Source organism: Apostichopus japonicus, chromosome 19 (genome assembly GCF_037975245.1).
Source record: "Apostichopus japonicus isolate 1M-3 chromosome 19, ASM3797524v1, whole genome shotgun sequence".
In the NCBI taxonomy this organism is placed as follows: domain Eukaryota; kingdom Metazoa; phylum Echinodermata; class Holothuroidea; order Aspidochirotida; family Stichopodidae; genus Apostichopus; species Apostichopus japonicus.
In genome coordinates, this window is record NC_092579.1 from 3,153,220 (window position 1) to 3,165,415 (window position 12,196).

Below are 12,196 nucleotides of genomic sequence, written 5' to 3' on the forward strand. Positions count from 1 at the left end.
GGTATATAGTACTGTAATCCAAGATGTTTAGAGTTGACAGAACTTCAAGAGATTTTAAGATCTATTTGAAATGAGACCTATGCGATCTTGACAGACTGATGATACAAAACAAACTAGAGAGCTGCAATAGGCTGAACAAGGGAATTGAACCTTTTTTTCAAAATTAAGGTAAATAGAATTAACTTGCCATTTATCTTCAAATTATATACAGTAAGGGGACATTTAACTCTATCAGCATGTTGTAAAAACCATGTAAAGTATTAAACTTTAATGGCAAAATCCTAAACATGGATGTCAAAGCTATCGTACACAGTACTGTTCAATCAACATACTGTACGCACAGGCCTATACTGCAAGACATGTCTTTTGCACTGTTCTCACATACTCCACTAAATGCTATGTTGTGTAACAGTGTAGAGTAATATTTCATCGCTGGGATACGGTCTCAACAAGTGGTGCTTAACCGTAAGCTCCAACCAAAGTGGGATAATTATGCTTAATTATAGGCTTACTCACCAACAATTTTAACCTCTTTTTATCATGGGTTGAAAGATATTTTGCACCTTGTTACCATGGGTGTATACACTGACAGTTTGCCAAACCTACAAGTTTAGTTAAATTGCCTCCATACAGTAGTGCACACACGGCTAACTAATGCAGACTGTACTTTGTAAGAGCACAATGTTGCATAACAAGCATACTGTACATGTATGTCTAATGTGATAGCAGGTCTCTTAAATGATTATCAAACATGCCATCTACAGTATGCATGTATGCACACTGTGTCCTAGAAGTCAACTCTGCACTTTGATTTCATGTTCACATATTAGCTAAAGTTTACAAAGTTATGGAAACTATAAATACTGTATGTATTCAATAGAAATCAAGCTATGACAATAAAATATTGCTTTTTTGCTACTTTTTTCCTTTTTTTGTTCCTCTTTTGCCAGAATGATAATAATGCACACCTTTGCCTTCTATCTGCCAGTACACATTAAGAATATTGGCGAATCATACTGTAACATCGTGCAACAATTGTCAGACTTTAAAACATTTCATGATTTCTATAATCTGTACCTAATACTGTGTAAGCCCTGCATTGCTGCTTAATATCAACAAATATTATCAGACTAAGCTCATATATATACCTGATGTGTGCTGTATTTAGGAAAATACCTAAAGTGTGCTGTATTCAGGAAAATATACCTGTGGGAACTTGACTTTAGCCAACTGGTTGCTTCAAGCACTTTCATATTTGAGTAAGTGGATTCAATTGTGAAATTCTAGGCCTGGATTACTGTAGCATGTAACAAAACAAAACAAAAAAACTTCCAGTTAATTGCCTGTTATGTAGTAGGTCTATATTAATTTTGGATGCAAAGATTAAGTTAGTATTCAAATTTTGCACAGCAGTTTTTTAAGCTCTATATTTTGTCTCTTATAAAATACAATGGTTCCTGTGTAAAAAAAAAAAATTTAAAAATAGTGGGCTGTAAATATATATATTTGCACTTGTATCGCAATATGTCCATTTGGCAATGCATTTTGCGGTACAAATTACTGGTTATGTGTCCACCCTTGGATGTTATTAAAGCAGCCATGTGCTTTAAAATGACATACAGTACATGTACACAGTGTTGTAGCTACGCCGGTCTGCGCCGGTCGGACTTGGCCAGCACTATCGTTTGCCGACTGGTTCTCCATGTAAAATGTTCTAATACCGACCGGTACTCGCGCTTCTGATCGACCGGTACAAAATTCAGTAAATAGTGTCACGAAATGATTTATACCCTTCCCCCAGGACGCGGAATTCGCAGGCAACCGCCACTCTAGAAAATTCAACCGCCACCTGCACAATCCTAGCTACAACCCTGCATGTGTATATACTGTAACATTGGTGTACTGCCGTGCTGTTATTCCTGCTCCATGCGCTTACTTTTTCATTCACTTAAAACAATCAGCCTGAAGTATAGTTGTCTTGTCTTGATGTTTAAAAGAGATATGAACATCTACCAGTGGTTGAGAGAAAATCACCAACAAAACACTGACTGTGTTCAAAATCAGATATTGTATTATAGTTTTTAAGGCAAGCCTATACTGTAGACCTACACACACTTGCCATGAATTTATGGCACATCAGTCTTTACTAAAAGCTTAATATATGTCATTTTAATTTATTTTTAAGAAAGTTACATACTCTCTCATCAAACCAACGGCAACAACACGCTTCAAAGTTCTTATATTCGTGACAGGAGAGAAGCTACTCCATACTGTACATGTACAGTATGCAGTAATGTAGCACAACCGTCGACCGACCGCTTTAAGCATATAACGACAAGGAAAAAACAGCTTTCTCTGCAAGCGTGTCAGCGAATCATTGTTAAACTAGAAAGACCGACGATTCGAATCAACCACAAAAGCAAATGACATTTATCCGCTCTGGTTCATTTCCTCCTCGGTCTGGCCCGAGGTATGAAACGACACGTAATTGATTTTCCCGTTCAACGTTTTGATTCTGCTGCCTGACTATGTCATATAAAACTTCTCTAAGATGCTGTAATTAAAATTCATTTCCCCCGGGCCTCCCTAACCAACTGGTAGCGTAAATTGTACAGTTTGGCAACATTTGCAACAACAGAACTTTTCTGTCTAGCAAGATCATTACAGTTTGCAATAAACACAATGATATAATCAAATGATATAATTTAAATTCTGTTTTTTTTATCACATGTTACATGATTACTTAGAATCTAGATCAACCTGTACAAATACTTCTCTATCAGTAGTACTGCATAAAATCACATTATTTTTTACACCTGTTTATTTTAATATATTCATACTGTACAGGACTGGTCAGCTCACTTAAATTTAAATATTACGTAGCAACAGAAGGATGTGGTTCCATGCCTTTCAAGTAATAAGAATCATTCAAAGTATTTTAATGTTATGTCATGTATAAACATTGTTCGCATCTAAGTACACAGTATATATGAGACATCCACCTTAGATGGGAACAGTAGGTACAGTAGATACTATATACAATAAACCTCATCACTACATATTATGAGACATCCACCTTAGATGAAATATATACTGTAGATCATGTAGAAATGAACCTCATAACTGTGCATGATAAATACAGTACAATGAGATATCTACCTTAGATGAGAACAGTATATAATAATAATATTTAGTAATAATAATAATAATCAGCTGTTATTTTTAGAGTCCATTAGCTTAGAACTGTAATAGAAAAGTAGTAGGATGTTTTATTGCTGAGAAATCAGACCCCAAAAATCAAGAAAATGGCATGGTACAGTAGCAACAAATTGCGGAATTTCAAAGTGTGATAAATCAGGCAATTTTAAAGCAATGCAACTGAAATTTTCAGGATATGCTTATTTCATGGTGATCCAAGCATACAATGAATTGGGTAATTTTTAAAAGAGTTCAAACCACAATTTACTCATAAATTTGGTAATTTGATATGGAATGATCCTACTACCCATTAATTATATACCGTAGGTATCCACCTTAGATGAACTAGAAACAAAAATGAACCTCACACTTTTATTTGTTACATACAGCAATATGAAATATCCACCTTAGATGGGAAAAGTACAATAGAGAAATCTCTTTTCTACTGTATTTCACATTATGAGGTATCCACCTTTAATGAACTAGAAGTAGAAATGAACCTCACAACTGTGTTTGTTACATACAGCAATATGAACTATCCACCTTAGATGAGAAAAGTACTTAGAGAAATCTCATTTCTACTGTAGTACACATTATGAGGTATCCACCTTTAAATGAACTAGAAGTACTGTAGAAATGAACCTCAATTGTAACTGTACATTTTACATACAGAAGTAAGATCTACAGTAGATGGGAATAAAGCATTTGTAAGACATCATTAATGTACAGAATGACATGTTTCACAGTATGAGATATATGTGTCAATACACAATATGGGATATCCAAATAGACCTTGCTACAGAAAAGGGTATACAGTAAGTTACAATTTATACATGCATGTATACAACAGACATATATACCTTAACTTGATGCCTCTGTGAGTATAATGTACCTTTTTTTATATGTATGTATGTATACAAGCAAAAATTCTGATAGTAAAAGAAATTTCAGTTTTTTTTTATTATAAATGCACACCGCAGAATAAGAAATTTTGTTAAACACTGTTTTTATGAATGCCACCCATCATTTGCAGCCGACACAAATCAATATCAAATACATACACATAGGATTAAAGTTTAGTCTTTTCATTGTCTAAATAATTCAGTCAAAACGTGTCAAAGGGTAAAATTGTGGAGCAAAACTATTTCTGTGAATCACAAAGCTGAACAATAACAGACAGTAGGATGAGTCAGACCTGACGAACAACGCAGACATGTACACAAATTACAATATACATTATTAAGTGCAGAAATCAACGGTAGATCTCTCGACAGTCAGTAGGGAGATTCTCCAGTGTCAGAGACAAGAAAAGATAATGCTACCTTTCTTGCTCTGATTTAAGACTACTGCTCGAGAGTTGACATCCCTCACCATGGGTTAATATTCCTTTTTTTTTTTTTGGTGCATTTCGTTACATTTTGGCAGTTTTCTGTCACACTTCATTTGGTATATTGTTCAGTCTCACAGATGCAACTTATTTCCTCTGGTACAGAAATTGTGATGAACTGTTGACCTTAGAGTATTTTGTGAAATAACTCTCATCTTTCATAAATGAATGAAATCAAAGAATTGCCTGCGGCAATGGGCCTGGCGGAGTTCTCCTACTGTACTACAGTATATAAGACACAATTTTGTGGACTGGTACAAACACTTATATAACTATAAAGATGCCAAAAATGCAATGTACCAATAGGTTATCAAATTTGAACTCAAAACCAAAATAATGATTGCAACTGGTCAAATGAAGACAACATCCTTGATCTTGGCATCAAATGAATTTATTAGTTAGTGACTGTATAACACCTGTTTCATTTTTAATGATTCTAAACTTCTGGTCAAGAGATTTGCACATGTCAGTGCTACTGATCACAAGCAGAAACCAAACGAAACATTCAGAACTTGTCGAGTTTTCCATACAGTAATTAATATTTGAACGAATATTGACTTATATCATCATTTGTGCCAGCTAATAAATCTGCACTGGTACCGGATTTCGTTATCGAATAGCATTAAACGTGTGTACTACTGTAACATCAACGCCAGAGGGCTGCAATAATATGTTAGAGGACGTTTCTGTACATTTACTGAAAATCCAAACATCGGCTTTCTTCACCGTATACTACAGTATATGCTTCATTCCCCTTAGGAATTAGGTTAAGTGCAGTATTTTACTTCACACCTTTTTGCTGGTACTGGCTCGTGCAGTCTATTGTAAATAAACAAGAGACTTTCTGTCTTTGTAAGTACAGTACTGTAAGTCACTCTCCATATATTGCAATGTTAAGCCTTTACCTCACGAGAGAGGAGCTGAGGTTTGGCTCAGTAATTAAACAGTATAAAGAAAGAGATGGCATGCATGTGTAATGTGGCATACATATAGTACACCTATGTACGCCACGTGCTCTTCTACCATGAGACTAAATACTTCGCAGAGCTCTCAATATCAATTTAATTTTAAGTTCTGGAGATGAAATCCAGCGCCGCTTCTAATTTGTTTACAATTTTATCCAGTTTATTAAATACTACAGTACAGTAGGTCATCATGTGTTTAAATTGTAGTTCTGAGGTTCACTAATACCCTTTTCTTTCCATTTTAATTTTTTTAAACCTCTTTTTTCCATTATTCATGTTTTACTTTGTGTTTTTTTAGCCTCATTTCCCTTATTCATGTTTTACTTTGTATTTTTTTTAACCTCTTTTCCCTTATTCATGTTTTACTTTGTTTCTTGCCAAGTGTTAAACTGGTAGTGTTCGAGTTAATTATGTAATTGGACGGTACGGAAAGTACAGACAGCTTTCATTTATTTTAAGACAGAAGTCCTCCGTACAAAGCTACTGTACAGTACAGTTGCCTGTTGCTACGGTGAGAAGAGAACTAGCAATGATTTGAACACTACAGAAGTATGTAATGGTAGCATTAGCTCAGCAACTATTGAATACAAACTAAACATTACAAATTTATGTATTTTTTCTATCAAATAATCAGTTTTTTCTTTTTTATTAAACAGAATCTACTGTACTCTTGAAATCATTATAAATATGTACGCAGCAATGAGCACAGGATTTGTCATCCAAAATATTAAACAGGATGTTAACCGAGTTCATTTGAGTTCAATTGAGTTGGAACGAATTCCCATTTCACGTTCGTGACTCTTCCTCTCTAGGCTCCCTTTGTATTTTCAAGAGACAACTTAAAACATTTCTGTTTGATTCCTATTTTTTTTTTCTTTCTTTTTTATCCTTGGTTCCTTTGTCTCTTTCCTACTTTGTAAAGCGCTTTGAAACGCTGTATTAAGCGCTATATAAATGTAAATTATTATTGTTATTATTAATCATTGGAATTTCTGTCCGTAAATCAGCGGTCACTATATGAATCAATTCAAGTACTACTTAATGATAACCAGGCAGAAGTATACCTGGTTGCACCACAAGCATCAAGAAATTTCAATGTTCAGTCGACTCCAACAGCTGTTTTCAAAAGCAAAAACAGGCTGCATTTCACACAGCACCACCAGCACCCTGATCCAAAACTGCATTTTATAACCAAAACATTTCTACTCTTTGAATTTCAGAAAATGATGACTAAGAGCAATTTTCCCACTTTACTCTGTTTTCACTATTATAGTTGACTAAGTGTCCTGAGGGAGGGCTTTTAATTATTGACAATATTCTCTCTCTTCCATGCTTGGTTTACAACATACAGTATGTAGATTCATATTAAGACTGGCATAATTTCAAAAGACGAAGAATTGAGGATGCATAAAATGAGACCACAAAAATGAAGAGTAAGAAAGAAAACTGATTTCAATACCTGTAGTTTCACCTTCGTTCCCTCAACATCAACTATTTTGTTCTGTTGAAAGAGTAAAATGGAAAGCAAGTAATTAGCAAACAGTTACCAATGTAAACAGTAAATTCTCTCACCAGAGTGTGATTTCCCTTGATAAATCTAAGTAACAAGGCCCAGGAGAAGGACTTGTACATATATATACAGTATATATATTGTATATGTCTGTATGTATACATATATATTTATATATATATATATATCTTCCCATCATTGGGTTCAAAGACCAATAGTTCTAACTGGTAGATTCTATGGAAAGAGCAGGTATAGTACTGTATACAGCACTGACATTTAAGTGGTGGGTCCATGGCAATGTAGGGCTAAACCAGAATGTAAAAATGCATTTGTGGTTTCGATGATGTAACAAGCAGTTTTCTTGATGAATCTGACGTACTGTACGTAATGTAAAGTGAGGGGTGTACATGTTTACAAGGGTTTCACGATTTGACCTCCGATGACCTCAAATGACCTCTGACCTCTACCAAAAACAATAGGCTTCTTTAACTCAATGTGGTGCTTCTACACACTAAATAAGAGGTCTGCCCAAGCTTCCACCTATTGAGATACCATGATTACAAGGTGTTCACAATTTGACCCCTGGTGACCTCAAATGACTTTTGCCCTCCACAAAAACAATAGGCTTCCTTTATACAATGTGGTACTCCTACACATTAAATATGAGGTCTGTCTGCCCATGATTCCCTTCTTGCGATATCGTGTTTATGAGGTTTTAACATTTTGACCCCTGGTGACCATTGACCTCCACCAAAAACAGTAGACTTCTTGTACTTAATGTGGTACTTCTACACACTAAATATGAAGTCTGCCCATACTTGCCATCTTGAGATATCGTGTTTACAAGGTTTTCACAATTTGACCCCTGGTGACCCCAAATGACCTTTGACCTCCACCATTAACAATAGTCTCCTTGTACTCAATGTGGTACTTCTACACAATAAATATGAAATTGGTCTGACCTTCCCTTTGGAGATATCATGTTACAAGCTGGGCATCACAAACGCACTCAAACACAGCTCTACACATACTGTACACACATATATACACACACACGCCATCATGAATGCATACAGTACAGTAGGTTACGATTATCATCAAAACCAATAACAATAATAATAATGGACACTTTGTATAGCGCCGGTATCCACCCGAAGGTGCTCATGTCGCATAAATGTTACCAATTGTTTTAAGCTACTGTATTTAGGTGGATTGGAGTGCATACGATGAGGGGTACAGGGAGGGGGGGGGTGGAAGACAAAGGAATGAGGGTATTGGGTCCAAACTAAATTTTGTAATCAATATGGGTAAGAATACAACCATTTCTAACTACATGTAATCCCTAGACAAGTCTACATTAACTGCCTTAAGAAGCAGGAATCGTCTCTCAGATTGACTCAACTTCAAGACACACACAAACAAGCAAACTGTACTGTTTATGTACATACAACGATGAAGAACAGAAGAAAACAGAACTACAGAAACATAACTGTATTCCAGTGTCAGAAACTGTGCAAAAGTTTATTTGAGACATCGCGGAGAATACTGCACAATGTGTTGCTTTGGTGTACATGTTAAACTTATAGCTCTATAGGCAGCCTCCACAGAAATAGAAGGGAAAGTATAAAGTGTTGGACATCACAAACCCAGATGTTTGTGACTTAAAATGTAGCCCTTGTTTTGAAGAAGATCTCACATTTACAAATCAATGTATCCTTGAGTCCTTGCCCATCCTCCTCCCCCTCCCCTTCCTTTCCTCTCCATGTCATGTACCTCTGCCTGAGAGAAACAACACTTACCCTAAAGTCAATACCAACTGTAGAAATGAAGCTACCAGATAAGAATGCTCCATCTTTAAATCTGACTAGAAGGCAAGTCTTACCAACCCCTGAGTCTCCAATCAACATCACCTGTGTAACAATAAAGAAAATGAACAATTTCTTTAGGCAAATAATTGAACACCAGATGTTTGCCAACTTATTGAGTGCATTATTATTATCATCATTTTTTTCATATTAAACGAACATATATACAGTAGGCTACTGTCACAAGATAAGTTGTAAGAAAATTTACATGTATACTGACTTTACATGTACATGTATTACTATTAGGCTAAAATTACTCAATTATGATTTCTGTTGTTACAAACAAAAGAAGAGACAAATGAATGAAGAGGGTCCTGATTAAAACCTAAATTTATATAAAGTACTTCCGTTAACCCTATCCAAACTTGTTTCATCAACCCCTTCCAATCCACTCCAAAATTAATAACTTCTTGTCATATCTACAGTACATGACTACTGGTAACAATTTTAGTAATTAAAAGAAGAATCACCAAATACCACCTGCAAGTCAAGGCTTTTCTGTGGTTGATTGAAACATTATGTTTTCAACTAATATTTCCCTACTTGCAATGCAGTTCAGCTAACCTAGTACTGGTACTACTTACCTAGCCTAGTAGTACTAGGCCTAGTAATAGTATTTAGGCCCTAGACCTAAGTTATTGTACTTAAAAACTATGGAATGTGCAATGCAACCTCCTAATCCTACTTATTGTCATTTTAGGCTAGGTGATCTTTGCTACAGGTGCAAAACTCTAACCAATATAGACTAGAGGCCTAGCAGAGCATGTTTTTCCACGCCAGGTACGAACTTTATTTGACCAAATGTTGACCGACAGTTGTTTCTGCTAGCTGGGGTTTGGTGTACAGCTGTCGCGGCTAGGCGCATATTCCCAGGTATGCCTCGAAGTTCAAGCTAGTTGTAGTTCGACCAAACCAAAGGTTTCTTACCTTACATGCGAAATCATAAAACTCTCCCGTCACTGACGTTGATCTCACTACACCATTGCTATTAGTTAATGCCATTTTTAAGGATCCATGAAGAACCAGTAGTACTTTATATTCCAATTATTAATCCCTGATAAGACTGAAAAACATGAATTCCCTCAGACTATTATAATCATTTTGAGGAATAGAAGTCTGTAGTAGATATACAGGAGTCAGGATTGATCTAACAGTACGGTTTGTATTGCCGACGTATGTAGGAAACGTACAGATGAAAAGCATGTGGCGGACGAAACATATTGTGTGAAAACAACTCAAGGCCGCTAAGTATACAAAAATACAGTACGTACACAGTGTACACAAAAAGTGATGGCGCGCCAACCTTGCCAAAAGGCAGAGAATTATAGAAATCTAAATAAAACATCATCTGAAAATGTGATGGATGCAGACGTTTAAAATTTACATTGTGAAATCACCACGGTGCCCTGACCTGCGGCAAACTAACGTAAATCTTAAAAGTTACTTCATAAATATTAGAAGAATTTGATGGGAATAGCATATTAAAATATGTTAAATGATGGCAATAATGAAAATCCACCAAACAGCTAAAAAGGAAGAGAAGCTAGCCCAGTCATCATACGGATAGAATAAATAATGAGTTAGTGATTTGGGCATTTTTGAGGTTTTTTGAGGTAAGCAGATAGTGTTCTTCACTGGCGGATCCAGGGCCTTTGTTTGGGAGGGGCCAAAGTGGCATTAGAGTGATATGGGGGAGGTGTCTAAGGGGAGGGGGCCCCCTCCCCTTTGAAAAATTTTCTATTGCTGAATGCCCTCAGATGCAATTTGGTGCGACAAAAGTGTACAATGGTGATGTTAATTTACTTCTAAAAAAAATGTTTCCCAGGTGTAATTTTCTAAAATATTTATAAAACAAAGTTGGGATCATCTTTCTCAAGAAATTTTATTTCTCATAAGTTATAAACTTCTTACAACCAGCCTGTAACTGCAAAATGGTGCTAAACTGTAAATCCTCATGCTCATACATTTACATAGCTCCCAACTCTTTAGAAGGCAAATGCTGGTCCATGCCACGAATCGCCGTCCTGGGGGAGGGGTATAAGGGGAGGGGGGTCCCCCTCTTCTTTTGATTCTTTTTGGAATCCTGGTGATGCCTACATGTAAAATGGTGGCACTTAGAAAGGCTTTTGTCACCCAAAATTTTCTGAGAAATATGCATTTTTTTGTGTGTAACATCAATAAATTGAATAGTAGGTGATAATTCATTCTTTGCCGTGGCATGAAAATGTTCGCTGCTCGCCCCAATGAAAAGAAATGTAGGCTAATTTGAGGTTCAAATGATGCTGTAAAGGAGGTTTTATACTCTATTATGCTAAATGCTAAGGACATGATGGTTGCTAAGTCAAAATTTGATGCAAATTTTTTTTATGTATACTTGACAATTACAATGCGGTTTTTTTGGACGCTTGTGCGGGTCAGCGGGTTTGGGTGTTAGAATGCCGGTCTAATTCCCGCGAATTGCGGGTCAGTTGGGAGCTCTGCATTTAATTTTAAACCAGAAAACGAAAAGGTTTAGACTAGTCTACCACTGCTATTCCTTTCGATTTTTTAATTTCCAATCATATATGATTTAGCGGATGTTCGGAAACACTTTTTGGCTCACCTTTGCCAGGGGGGCCATGGCCCCCTTGGCCCCCCCCCCCATTGGATCCGCAAGTGGTGTTCTTGAAATTAAGTAAATGTCTTCTTCTGTCGGATCACTCGAGCTGTGTATAATAAAACTGAGCAAATGCCTGAATCCAACCCTATGTGGAATTGTTCCCTGTTTTCACTGAATTCGTTCATTTTGTTTCTCTTTACCTCTCGTTTTCTGTAACAATGAAGTGTTCAAATTTGAAGACTTGTAGCAAGTTTGTTATTCCTGCTTCAATAGGAGGTCCTTCACCCAGAATAATACACTGGTATGGTGTATTTAAGAAATCAGCAGAATCATGCACTCGCCCGGGTCGGCTACCTCAAGTTCCAATTACTACTACATCAAAGAAAATACATAAGTCAGAATTTTGATGTCCGAATAGTCCCTCTATGGAGTATGAAGAGTTGAACAAATCTAGATTTCACATGACAGAAAGACTGTTTACTGAATGTATGATCCCATAAATTTCTTTGTTTAAGGCTGCCTTTCCATACATATTCGATCGTTGCTAGCTGAGTAGTTGATGCCATGCAATTATATCAGTCTTGATGAAATTGCTTTCCATCAAGAGATTTAATTTTGAACACAAAATATAAACTGTCAGAGATAAATCATCTGCTAATTAAAATTCATTTA

General features: G+C 36.1%; 1 protein-coding gene across 3 annotated transcripts in view; it reads right to left on the bottom strand.

The window, feature by feature from the left end:
- Positions 1-10,146, bottom strand: part of LOC139959570 (ras-related protein Rab-26-like) — a 61,065-nt gene extending 50,919 nt beyond the window's left edge. For 2 of the 3 annotated variants that reach the window (XR_011790167.1, XM_071957291.1), the window contains exons 1-3: positions 9,853-10,146; positions 8,860-8,970; positions 7,010-7,051 (exon numbers count right to left, since the gene is read on the bottom strand). Coding sequence is in view for 2 of the 3 variants with exons in the window: in XM_071957291.1 (XP_071813392.1) it covers positions 7,010-7,051; positions 8,860-8,970; positions 9,853-9,927 (228 nt within the window). In the remaining variant the exon portion in view is untranslated. The other variant, XM_071957292.1, reaches the window with a different exon arrangement.
- Between the last annotated feature and the right edge of the window lie 2,050 nt (positions 10,147-12,196).